Here is a 13,503-nt window from a genome sequence, read left to right as displayed (position 1 = left end):
TAACAGGCAAAAAGTAGAAAAATTCACTTACCTCTCAAAATTTTCCAGGCTTTTTAACTATTCGACAACAGCCGTTACAAATTCATCCAAGTTAGTCGTTAACTATGTTATACTTTGACTTTCTGTTGGTTATAGGTAATATATAATGAAACGTAAGAGAGAACTATCAATGAATTGTGAAAGAGAGGATGTGACAGGTTGGTGTGGCAGGAGGGGTCTGATTTTCTGTTTGATAGCTCTGTAACCAAAGAAAATTGAAGGCTATAAAAATTATGGTCTTTTTAAGCAATAACGATTTTATAGAGTATTTTACATTTAATTTCGTACACTTTCGCTGATCACATGCTAAGGATTTTTTAATATATTTCCATGTAGAATTAAGAATTTAAAACTTGTATACTATTAAAATACTGATTATTAGCTAAGATTTTATGCTATTCTAATTGGTATAACATAAACAAAAAGTATTTTAATAAAGTTTTGAATGTAAGACACTAAAACCTTGTGTCATGTGCAGTAAAGGGTACCCGGGGAGAAAAAGTTAAGGGGAAAAATTGTTATGGTTCTCTTCAACAATTCCATGGTGGTGTCTTACATTTCCAATCAAGGGGGCACTCGGTCCAGGTCTCTTTATTTTCAAACCTTGGATCTTATTTATTGGTCCCACTCCCATCATATCATCCTTCTAGCTTGCTGTGTTCTGGTGGTGATGAATTTGGTGGCAGATCAACTGTCTTGAACCAACCGGATTCTCCCAACAGAATGGATGCTGCATCGCTAGGTTTTCCTTTGACTTTGCTCTTGATTCGGGACACTGATGATCGATGCGTTTGCCACTCATTGGAACACGCAACTGGTCAGGTCTGGATGTGATTGCACCTCTATGCCCTCCCACCAATTCGTATGTTACCCAGTGTACTAGCTATGATTCGTTCAACCCCTTTGTGGCTTCTTTTGATAACACCAGATTGGCCAGCTCAACCCTGGTATCCATCTTACTGTATCTTTAGGTGTGCCCACCTATTCCACTTCCTCTTTAACTATCTCTGTTGAAGCAGCTACAATCCAACATGGCACACATATCGACAGTTTTGTATTATGAAGAGATTGAACCCACTTCATCCAGAAGGGTCAACCATAACTCGCTTTTTGACCTGCTTCTTTGACAAGAGTTTTGCATCTTCCACAATCGCCTTATATAAGGTGGCCTTATTGACTACCTTTAGATAGTCAAGACAAAAATTATTTAAGTCCCCAGTGCTCTTTGGCCTCTTCAAGTTGTTTTGGGTTCTTCATCCCAATGAATTTCAGTAACTTAAATGAAAAATTAAATTGATATTACATGCTATTCCTCAACATTTGTTTGAGGCCTTAGCCTCACATACCTTGTATCACCTTTCCCTTAAAGTTTAGTTTTTGTTTCTGCTGGCCTGTGAACATCGCTGGTCAGAGTTGTTTGTTCTGTATGTGCACAGGATGCTTTATAATTCTATTTATGTCCTTCTTACCTAAGACACTAGCAGCCAGGGTAGGAGATAAATCTTTTTCACCAGTTCATCTGACTTCTATTTTTCACCTTTATGACAGATTGAATCTTGATCGTTTGTTTTGTCCAGTGAGGGCCGTGAAGTGTTATGTTGCCTTCACTAATACCTATAGAGGTGCTAGACAATAACTTTTTATTCATTGGGATCTTTCAATTGTCCGGAATTTATCCCTAGCTACTTTGTTGAGGTGGATGCAAAAATTGTTCCATATTGCTTATTCTGGGCTCTCTTTGGAGGTGAGGAGACTTCTGCGAGTCGTGTCTCGTCAGTTTCATTACATTTCTATGTCCTTAGCAGGTTGGTATGTGGATCTCCTCCAATACTATCCCACATTATTTGCATTATCTGGTAGTATCTTCCTCTGAGAGTTTTTGACTACCCCATGTAGCTCTATTAACCATATCTGCAAGATTATAAGGACTTGTGAGTATATTCATTTCTAATATTATCTCTTCTTTACTTACCAGGGTCCCTTACCCCTATTTCATAGGATCCCACTTTGTGACAAGTGTTGACCATGCAGAAGTGCTTTTATCAAACCAATTCCACACTAGCAACCATTAACAGAATATATTTATCTAGGTTGCAACGGGCTCTGTAGAAATGAGGTTTTTCCGTGTGACCACCTAGAGACAGATCTGGTGGTATTACTGTGCTATGCTGGAATGCCACTCATGGACTATCATGAGTAAAGCACAAGGGCATCCTGCCCATCCCTGCCAATAATTGGATTGAATAAATCAGATTGCTTTTAAAAATTTAAGGAACTTTTTTCACCTATTCACTGTTTCCAGAGCATTGTTCCTCAGGACTCCCCATTGCACATTACCCTCCATATTCTACTAATGGAGCTAGGGAGTCTCTACCACACCCAGTTTCCAGTCACTGGGGCGGAAGACAGAAGTTATTCCTTCTGAGTGTTCAAGTGAATTTCCTCCACTCTTGGAGAAGAGGGCAAAGTTGGGGCCCCCCTACCCATGACCCTGGGCATTTTTTTTCTAGATGTTGGTAGGAGAGGCTCCAGCATACTCATAATACTGGTTCAGATTTGATCCATAGCTATCTGGTTGGGTTGAGCGTGGCCCTTCATTTTGATCAATATTGCTTCAGTACATTGTTCATGAAAAAGGGTCCATTGTCCTGAGTGGTCCTATCCTGAGTCCTTAGTTGAACACTGTTTGTTTTATGTCCTTCGAATAATTTTGGGGAGAAGTGGAATTTCCCTTGCCAACACAGTTGGGGAGTGAGGATGAGTTCTGTTTCTTCAAGTTGAATATGGCATACAGGATCCCATCATTCCAAATTTGGAGTGTTGCCTTTCAAACTTCTTCAGGTTGAGTAAAGGGTTTGTCCACTTAGGTGTTGGGCAATTAAGTGGGGAATAAAAGACTGGTGCAAGCAAGAAAAAATCAGACCAATGCTTAAATGGGCAAAGAAAGGAAACCCTAGCAGTCAAGTAATAGTTGTAGTGTGAGAGGAGGTATTATTGGAAATACATATTGGATTTAAGAAAATGTTAACTTCTATGCTCAATTTTATAGCACAAATAAAAAATGAAAAGGTAGATATAAGTGGTGATGTATACATTTTTTGGTGATTCTGTTGTGTACTAATTGCTCAAACGCAATAAGAAATGCATCTAGTTTCTTAAATTTCAAAATATCTCCAGGGGATGAACTCCAGGCTCCCCTATGAGAAGAGGATACCCCTCCCCCATGGTATTCACTAATCCACCACTTTTTTTGGGCCTGAAAACCCCAATCATTTACTTTTATCTACTAGCCACCTACTTTAAAATTTCATGATAGCTCTATTTTACCTATTTTATCTTTAATAACTTATATTCATGTTGTGTTCACTGTATTAAAAAAAGGATCTTTATAGTATTAAGATATTCAACAGAAAATGTCAAAGCTATATATATATATATAGGACTCCTTATAATGCTACTGTAGGGCATGTACCTTAGCTGTTACTTTGTTAATGAAAACTGAGATGAAACATTTCAGACCTGTTAGTGTATCTAGCTAAAACATTAGTACTTTTCATTCAAAAACAATGCACATTTGTTATAACTTACACTTATAACAGTGAGTGATGCATTAACATTTATGTACCAATTATATGAGTGCATCTAAGTTTGTTATCATACTGCTTTTATCAGTTGTTGTATTTGAATCTATATGTAAGTGTCACATGATGAATATTCCTCTTCATCAGTTTCACTGTTTAGCTCATCAGTATAATTTTATTCTTGTTGTGTATAATTATTGTGATACCATTAGGCAGCTTTGCAACTGCAATATCATGGAAGTTGAGCCTTTTAGTTAAATACTATACATGTGATAATGTATACTACATCTTGCTGAAGTTCTGATAGTGCAAACTTTTCATGTTCAGTTTTTATACAGTAGGTAGAACATCATTCATCATCACAATCTGCTACAACTGTTTAAAGTTAACACTTAACAGATACAATACCTTGGTAGTTTTCCAAGTTAAGTGCTTGAGATTGGGCCCCTTTCTAATGAATACAAGATTTCCACCAACAGATGAGAGAGTTTTAGTTGCTTAACTCCGTGCTTTTTGTTAATAATAAACAGCTTCTGGGATAATTCCATGACAAATCATCCAATAGGTAACATCCTACCTCCTCTGACTTACATCAGACTTAGCATGGAGGATTGTTCCAGATAAAATAACAAAAATAAATAGTGGTTAACATGATTGTTTCATGTGGTAAAAAATCATATAGAAGTCAAAATTTGGGTGAGCAATGTCCTCTCAAATTTTTAATCAACCTCATCATTTAAACAAATTTTATAAAAATGGGCAACTTAATCTAGGATTGAGTGTCATACTTTGATTAACATTTCCAGGCTCTAACAAGACTGGTTATAGAAGAATGTAAGGCCTTACTTCCCTATGTATACAGATAGGTGATTAGTGGAATTTCTTAATTGATTAATTGTCAGGCTCATTAATCAATTGCATTCTATTAATTAATAATTCTTATGTGAGACTTGGACAGATAGAGTAATTGAAAATAGCAATAATAGGAAGCACTAATTTTGATTAGTTGATTACTTTTAGTTGTAACAAATTAAGCTGAACAACCATGAATTAATTGAAAATATTAATTAGAATTCATAGTGGAAATTTGATTACTTGAATAGCTGAAATATCCAAAACAGTAATAATAAGAAACAGTTAGTTGATTTTTTTTTTAACATTAATCAATTTAATTGTAATTTTGAATGATCAGTTATTTAAGTGACACTAATCAATGGTCATAGGCAATTGATCATATCTATATAAGTATAATAGTGCTGTCTGTTGTATGTCCATGCTACTACTTTACAGGACGTGGATGGATCTTCTCAAAAATTGGTATGGAGGTTCATTGGAACCATGGGGAGATACATACAAATTTTGAATAGCTTATTTCTTTTTCTGATCAGTCTCAGTTTTTAAATATTGTTTCTTCTGCTTAGACTAATACTAGGTACTAACTGTTTTAAACTAAAGGTTGTAGATTAAATTTGTTATGGAACACCTCCATAATGATATGAATGGGCTTTATATCACAAAAAAAAAGAACATAACTATAGTAAATCGAGACAAAGATCTTCATGTATTTAAAATATTTTAAACATTAATACTTCCCTATTTTCAAACAAATGGGACAAAAGTCAGGTCTTTTTCAAGACGTTTATTAGGGTTATTGGCTTCAGATATCTCTTGCCATCATGATGTGCCATGGCATTGAACTTTTCCTTTGTAAACTGTTTTGATCTCTGATACCTTTGATATAAATAGATTGGTATTAGCACCAACAACCTTAATATGCTGCTTACTGTGCTGAATCATCAGTAACACTTATTTAATACAGTCAGCTTTCTCATGTCTGTAATCATTCTCTTCTTTTACAACATGAATGTGGCTTTAATATGGTTTGGTTGTTGCTTCGTAATTTCTACTCTTGTAACAGTTACATTTTGCAAAGATTTCATATTGTTTTGCCTTTATGAAGGAGATAAGTGCCACAGTAAGTATATGTGACACAATTAAGTGCTAAAAAGTGAACATGAGAGAGAGAGAAAGAGCATTACAAACCTAATTAAAACTTCATCTATTGTTAATGTCTCATAAACTCATATGGCTGAAATGGATTGACTGAAGACTAGTGGTGGCAATGTATTATGTTACATTTACATGAATGAAACATTTCTGTTGGGAAACCAGGACAATATCATCCAGATCTCAATTCAGCACAAGCTTTCTATGAAAATTTCACCTTAAAACACCATATATATCATGCTTATAAACTTACAACACTGTCAAGTTGGACAGTGGTAAGTTCAATATGGTACAAAGAATACATATTCCAGGTGTGTCAGATAACCAGACCTAATTTGAATTATCATGTTTACATAAATTTTCTGATTTAGAAAAACTTTTAATGTTATAAACTTTTTTTTCAAAGGTGAATTTTTTTTTTTTGTAAAGTTCACAATTCTATTGATGTGCTGTGTTTTTCATATTTTGTATCTGACTATGTATGTTGCTTTTGAAGGCTAAGACTTAAAATGTTTAGCATGTTTTCAACAATATTTTCATCTGCTTGAATAATATTCAGTATGATTGGGAGTATAAGTATTATCAGAACACTTCTATCAGTATATACTGGATTTTACTTCTTTTATATTCTGTCATACTTCTAATGTAACTATTAAGAATAAATACCCTGTGAATTTGACAGTGCTGCAAGAAAAATTTTTTTAGACACTAAGTCCTTTTAGTTAAGTTATAATCATAGCAATAACATTCAGTACACAGTGTACAAGAATTTGATTTCTTTCAAAAATAAATCTTCATAGACAAACAGCAAATCAGCAAGGAATGACAATGTCAAAAGTTGGAAAACAGAAAAGTCAAAAGGAATCTGCTACTGGTCAGCCTGAAGTTACTATAGGAGAAGATAAGTCATCTCCAGTTAGTAAGGAGAGTCATTTATCAAGTGAGATTGATGTGTTGGAAGAGGAAGATAAGATAGATGACAATAGGAAATTGTTAGCCACTAAAAATTCAGAATGTAGTTCTACCAGCTGTACAGGTGAGGTTGTCTTATTTTATAGATTGATATATTTGAAGAAAATATATTAAGCAAAAATGTTATAATGAAAGAACAGAAAACCGAAATAAAATGTGCAGTTTTCCAAAACGTTCTGAAATTTCAGGTTCAATAAAAACTCCCCTATAGAATAACTGGCTCAATTAAAGAAATAAAGTTTGGTTACTTAAGTCAGATGTGTTTGTATTTTATGTCTGTTGTAGTGAATCTTACACCTAGTGAGACCTGAGACTTACATGTTTGTGGGCATGTTTGATGGACAAAAATGTTGGGAAAATTCCAGTTTCATCTTGCATGGCATGAAATTTGAACTTAAGTCCTGGCATTTTCTTTTGTAATTTTTGATATGAATCTTGCAAGTTATAAATCAAACAATTGCTATTAGCATTTTTGTGTGTACAAAAAATATCTTAGTGTGCTAGCAAAATATGAGATTAAATTCAGTGTACAAACATAGTGAAATTTCTATTGAACATTGAGTGGACAATGCATGTGAAAGCTGTATGAACAGGAGTGTAGTGTAACTAGGGCAAGGAGTTCCATGGTGCTAAGTTGCTAATAATTAGATTTTTAGTTATATATTTTTGAAATATTTCCTCATTAATATTTGGGTTATAACTACATCATAATAACAATAATTAATACTGGACAAATATTAACACTGACTAGTGTACAACTTAAATGCAAGTATTTAAAAATACACTTCTGTCAAACAACGTGTGTGTTTCAGTGGAGATGATGACCTTCCCATGTTTCCATACAAAGCATTTCCAAGGAATGCCGACTTTTATTTTCTATCAGTTATTAAATGAATGGCAGCACTTTCAGCCAAGCAGAATTGGAAAAATAATCTGAATTCAACACACTTTTTATCACTATTTTATCTAATAACTAGCAGGGCTCTGGTATGTACATACTTTGAAAATCAATATAAATAGATATTAAGATATGGTAGACTTAAACATACATTTCTATAAAATGTATACATAAACATATCACATCAGCGCACAACCTGTGTGAATTTTTCTTAACTATCCCAAGCAGTGTTGTTAAATAAACATACAAAAAAAATGCAGGTATAACAAAAAGAAAATTTATTCAAATCTTAGACCTCTGACTTGATATATTATTATGTGAGCTTCTGTATTTAATTCCTATACTGTACTTACCTCCTCTCACAAGATCAGCTATTCTCGTTCAGTGTTGTTCTCTGCATGCAAACATGTTCTTATGCATGCCACAAGCCTTCTGCTCCATCCTATTGGAATTTCAAGATTCCAATATGTCTCTCCTGCAAATCATTATGCGTCACCTCCTCACCAATAGAAGCATGACATGCTCATGTGATGCATGTGACTCCCTCTACACTCCTCTACTGAACTATCACTTCTCGTTTGGCAGTGCTTGTGTTCGGACGTGTTCTTTTATTTGTTTAACTCTTTCTTTGTGCTTGTTATAGTTTTTGTGCTATAACTCTTAAATTACTAAGCATATGTTAACAAAATTTGGCAGATCATCAGTAAACATTACCATGCTTTCATATGCAAAATATCAAATTTTTTATTAAGTCTTAAAGTTTGTAAAGCAATGTTTTCTCATGCCTTTTTTTTTCTTTTCACATGTTACCTATCCAACATACAAAGTAATTTTCATTTTAAGATTAAAAATACTATTGTGCATCAGAAAATTTTCAAATTTCACATGAAATATCTTTATAATGTCCAGATAGTTATCAAACATTTCTTAAGAAAAAAAACTATATTTTATCTGTTATTTTCAGTAAAACATCTCTGTAAGGGTTTGGTTGATTTGACTGATCTTTTAACCATGTTAAAAAAATTAGGAAACAAACATAAATTATGCCTTTTTCATTATAGAATGACTACAAATTACAACACAAAACATAAATATTTAGATTAAATTGCTTAAATCTCATAACATTGTACATTTATATATATTTATTATATTAACTTTTCAGCCACACCTGGCTAACAATACAGAAGTTACAATGATGAGGTGCACGAGCATTCATGTTACCATATCTAATAATATAAAACCGACCTTTAGTCTTTACAAAGTGACCCGTCTTGGCTGTGTTTTATTTTGTAAAATACGTTCACTTTTCAATTATTATACATTATATATGTATATAGATTATTGCTATTTAGAAATAAGTTTTAAACTTATTTTTCTCAAAACATAGAACAGTAAATAAAGAAGTAAAGCAAACAATTATCTTTTCCAGTTACGACCTTTGTACGACTTTTAAATTAATTTGCTTTCATTCAGCCTGTTTTTCTATTAGTATTTATCAGTTAATTCCTAGTTGCCTTACTTTCTGCACTCAAATTTGGTGAACCTTTATGTGCAATGAATTCCAAAGTTACATCAGTGGCCATCATTATTTCTCAAGCCTTTGTCCCTCGACATCACCCAGGCTCCTCCAGAACAGGCTGATGAGGACTTCAATTGTCTTTTTTCACCTCCAGAATTTTGTCATTCCTTCCCATTACCAACCCGATGAGACTACTTGGTTTAATGTGGTCTTTATGGATTTTGTGCCTTGGATTTGTGATGTTTTATCCCTTTCCCCCTATTTCTTATGCACCTTGTCCTTCCTTACTACTTGAACAATCTTCCCAACCCTTTTTGGTTTTCCCCCCTCACCTAATATTAGGGTTCACGCTGATCACTTTGTCTCACAATTAAGTGAGAGAATTAGCATGCTGCACCTCCTGCGGACTTCAGATCAGTTCACACTCTCCTACCATCATGCTGACTATCCATTTTTGGAACCAGCAGTTGTTAGGTTACTTATTGCCTATTTGGGGGCGGCTCCTGAATTATCTGTCAGTCTTACCCATGCTCAATATTCTTGCTTGCATCTTACCCTTAAAATCTATTATGGTATCTTTCTTCCATACACTTCCTATTTGAGACTCTCCACAGAAATCCTGAGGGGTTTCCTGGAGATATCCTTGCCCTTCTCTCCTGCACTTTAGCCCACATGTTGTCTTCAGCTCTGGCATTACATACATGGTTTCTGTGTTATTGGGACCTTATAGGTCGTGACAGCGTATTAGTACAGGTCTGTATACCCTCAACATATCTTAGGGATTTATGTATGGCCACATTTCTGAGGCGTTATGTTTTTGAAAGGGTCCCAGAAACTTTAGAGCCTCAGATGACATTGGTCCAACAACAATTCGCCCTTATAAATATCATAGCCCACTTGCCTCAGTTAAAGCCTCATATGCCTCCAATTACTGTTTCCCGTACTTCCCCTTCCTTATCTGTCCCTTCTACTTGGGGTACTTTCCTTAACGAAACACCCTCATCACCACCAGTACCAGTGACTACCCAATGGGTTCTGGTGTGGTAGTAGCTTGGCTGTTTGAGATTCTTCATCGCTGGCATTCCTTTGTCAGTGATCAGTGGGTGCTTCAGGTTCTGTTAGATGGATTTGTTGTCCAGTTTCTTTCCCCACCTCCCATCTCTCCTTACCTTGTTTCCTTCCCTCCTTCTTGAGATCCCATGGCCAGCTAGTGTCTTTCAGAAGTAGTTTGGGAATTGTTCATCTGGTGAGCCACCAAACCTGTTCTCCATCCTTCCTTGGGTTTTTATTCACGCCTTTTCGTTGTCCCCAAGAAAATTAGGATTGGCAGCCGGTAATTAATTTATCTCAACTCAACCACTTCATTTCACTATTCTGGTTCACCATGAAGTATTTTATCAACCGAGATGGGTGTTTTCTCCAGGGTTGTTGATGATCGAAATAGATGTCTCCTACACTTACCTACATATACCGATATAACCTCAGTCTCATCCTTTGGTTTGACCATCTCTGGATGGTTTATCAATTTCGGGCCCTCCCTTTCGGTCTTGCCTCGACACCTTATGTATTTTGCCAAGCAGTCCGATCTTTTGCTCGACATCTCCATGTCTGGGGCTGCAATTTCATTATTACGTGGATGACTGGCTTTTTCTGGTTCATTCTGAAAAGGAATTGGCCAATCATGCTCAGCAGTTTTTTTCTGTGACAGCCCAAGTGGGTTGGTTGAAGTCCTTCCTCAGACCCACTCAATATCTTGTCCATTTTGGGGTCTTTTTCAAAACTCGTATCAGTCAGGCCCAACCTTCTCCTTTACAACTTCATTCAATGGAACTGTTGGTTTGCACTACCCTCTTGGCTCAGTCGATTACTGCTCACGAGGTTCTATCACTTTTGTGGATTTGGTCATCAATGACATCACTTGTCCCCTTGGTTGTACCCATATGAGATCTCTTCAGCAGGTGCTTCACCATCAATGGAACCTTGTTTGGAATTCTCTTTCCACCTCCATTACCCTTCCTTTTTCCCTGTGAGACGATCTGCTTTGGTGGTTGGACAAAGCCCATATGTCGGTGGGCATGACACTTCTTCCCCTGTATTTCAATATACCTCTTTTCATGGAAGCATCCTTCAGAGATGCAGTTAATCACCAGGAGCCTTTGGGCTATTGGTCTGGAGATGAAATGTTCTTGAACTTATAGTCATACATTGGGCATTGCATCACTTCCTTCTTCTCACCCAACATTGTCTGGTGATGGTTCATTTAGACAATTCTACGGTATTTACCACTTTCCTGTTACAAGCCACTGGGATGGTTGACCATGGAGGCACCCTGCTGAATGAGTTCCACACAGTTACAAAGTAGGGCAGTTTTGTTCTATAGGTGAAGTGATATCCTCCTATTTGCGATAACCCATGACAACCAATGATAACCCTTCAATTGGAAGCCCTCATCCTAACCTTGCATAGATACTGGTACCTCCCGGGTAAATTTTAGATATAGAGTGAACTGATCAACATACATCCTCATAGAGGTTTTGGGTTGTCTATCTTCCTCCCTCAAATTCCTCCATATGTGTTGTAGGTCACAGCAATGGTATGTAGCATTGTTCTTGTTCTGACCTTGGCTATCCCTCATCCTCTCTTCTTATGGGGATGTTATTGCCATTTGGATGGTTCTATTTGTTTCACAGTTTGGGGAGTTGATTGCATGTGATTGACATACTTTTAGAAGTTGTAATTTTCGTATACTGAAAATGTATTTTCAATAGGTACTTATCTCCTCTCGCACTTCCCACATTTCTACAGTGATGACATCTGCCAAACTTCAAAGTGATAGTTCGGTAGAGGAGTGAAGAGGGAGTCACATGTGTCAAGTGAACATGCCATGCTCCTATTGGTGAGGATGTGACACACGATGATTTGCATGAGAGACACGTTGGAATCTTGCAATTCCAATAGTAGGGAGTGGAAGGCTTGTGGCATGCGTAAAGAAAAAGTTTGCATATAGAGGGCAGCAATGAACAAGAATAGCTAATCTTGTGACAGGAAGTAAGTACCTCTCAGAAATACATGTTCAGTGTAGGAAAATTATAACTTCAGGTATCTCAATGGCCTGTGTAAACTTATTTCTAAAACACACTTTGAAATGGAAACAAAGCAGCTATATATAATTGCACTTTGTGTGGGAGTTGGCACGGTTACTTGCACACAAGTGTTTGGAACTTGTACTAATATATTATTAACTGAAGTGTAAAACAATTAGTTTATCAATAGTTATCATTTGATCATAAATATAAATTATTATATTCTGACACTAGAGGCATACTAGAAAGGTTAAACAAATGGCAAGTTTGACTAATGAACTTATAAAATGATAAGAATATTAGTAATTTCACTCCTTCTCATAAGATTTAGTTAAAAAGCATGCTCGTTTTAGGACAAGGATGAATATCAGGGCTTTTGAGTACATACCAAAATGCCATTTACAAATATATTGCAATTCTAGCATTTATTGATGAGTTTTGTCTTTAGTTTTGATTCTGAACATAGAATAATAGTACCTTAATCATTCATATATTTCAATTATATGTTTGTTTGTTTCTTCAATTGTAAAATTTAAGTATAACTAAGCTTTGTGTTTGAATAGCTTAGGGCACAAGCTTCCTTCAGACTTTGTACCTATACAGTTAGTGTTTTAGACTTACTGATTTTAGTACTAAAGAAAATTTGGTTTTTGGACCTTCATTTTTTTTAAACATTGCATTCATAGAGGATTGTTTATTTAGTGGTTACAGTGTCATAGGTAATGACTAATTTGTTTTGTTTTCAAGCTTACTTTTAATTACCAAACTCATTTATTATACAGTAAAAAAAGATCAAGAATTGTTCAAAACAAATACAGGAATTGAAGTAATTCATGAAGACCTGTCAGATGCCTCTACTCTATCTTATATACGTGATGAATTATTGACTGATGTGGACATGAAACCAGGAGTTCGGCACTATGTACATAAGCCAAACACTCGTTTGAATGTTATCCTTAATCTAGTGGTGGTATTAGCAGTAACTGCAGTGGTTGGATTTGGAGTTGGACATTTCTTAGGTTTGAAAAATATATATATTTTTTATTTAAAAAAATACATATGTATGGAATTCCTTCTGAATGGTTGAAGAGACATGGTTTGGTTCATGAAACTTAGCACAAATTATAACTAAACTTCATATAAGTCTTGTTTTATGCACATGATATAAAGATGGTGAATTTCTCCATGAAAACTTGCATCAAACCTAACTGAAATTTTGGGATTGAAAGCTTATTAAATCAACTTCATTTAAATATTTCATGAAATTTTGTCTACACTTGTTATTAATGCCATTTTATTATCTTGTAGTTCTGTGCTAATATAACTATTTTCATAGAACTTTCTCATGTGAAATTTAAGGTTGAAGCTGTGCAGCCAATCTTCCTTCACTATTACAGTAATATT

The 13,503-nt window shown here is 35.3% G+C and overlaps 1 protein-coding gene and 1 long non-coding RNA gene across 5 annotated transcripts in view; one reads left to right on the top strand and one right to left on the bottom strand.

Annotated features, from left to right (window-relative positions):
- Positions 1 to 8,076, bottom strand: part of LOC111087637 — a 30,639-nt gene extending 22,563 nt beyond the window's left edge. The window contains exon 1 of the long non-coding RNA XR_002612294.1: positions 7,851 to 8,076. This is a non-coding gene — a long non-coding RNA (uncharacterized LOC111087637). The remainder of the gene's footprint in view (positions 1 to 7,850) is intronic.
- LOC106466883 (interaptin-like) overlaps positions 1 to 13,503 on the top strand; it is a 59,505-nt gene that overhangs the window by 31,031 nt on the left and 14,971 nt on the right. For 3 of the 4 annotated variants that reach the window (XM_022394955.1, XM_013927191.2, XM_022394954.1), the window contains exons 4-5: positions 6,428 to 6,663; positions 12,882 to 13,118. In XM_022394955.1, the coding sequence (XP_022250663.1) occupies positions 6,428 to 6,663; positions 12,882 to 13,118 (473 nt within the window). The remainder of the gene's footprint in view (positions 1 to 6,427; positions 6,664 to 12,881; positions 13,119 to 13,503) is intronic. The other variant, XM_022394956.1, reaches the window with a different exon arrangement.

This window comes from Limulus polyphemus, unplaced genomic scaffold (assembly GCF_000517525.1).
Source record: "Limulus polyphemus unplaced genomic scaffold, Limulus_polyphemus-2.1.2 Scaffold2410, whole genome shotgun sequence".
Taxonomy (NCBI): domain Eukaryota; kingdom Metazoa; phylum Arthropoda; class Merostomata; order Xiphosura; family Limulidae; genus Limulus; species Limulus polyphemus.
Note: the sequence above shows the minus strand (reverse complement) of the source record. Positions and strands in the feature narration are given on the sequence as shown.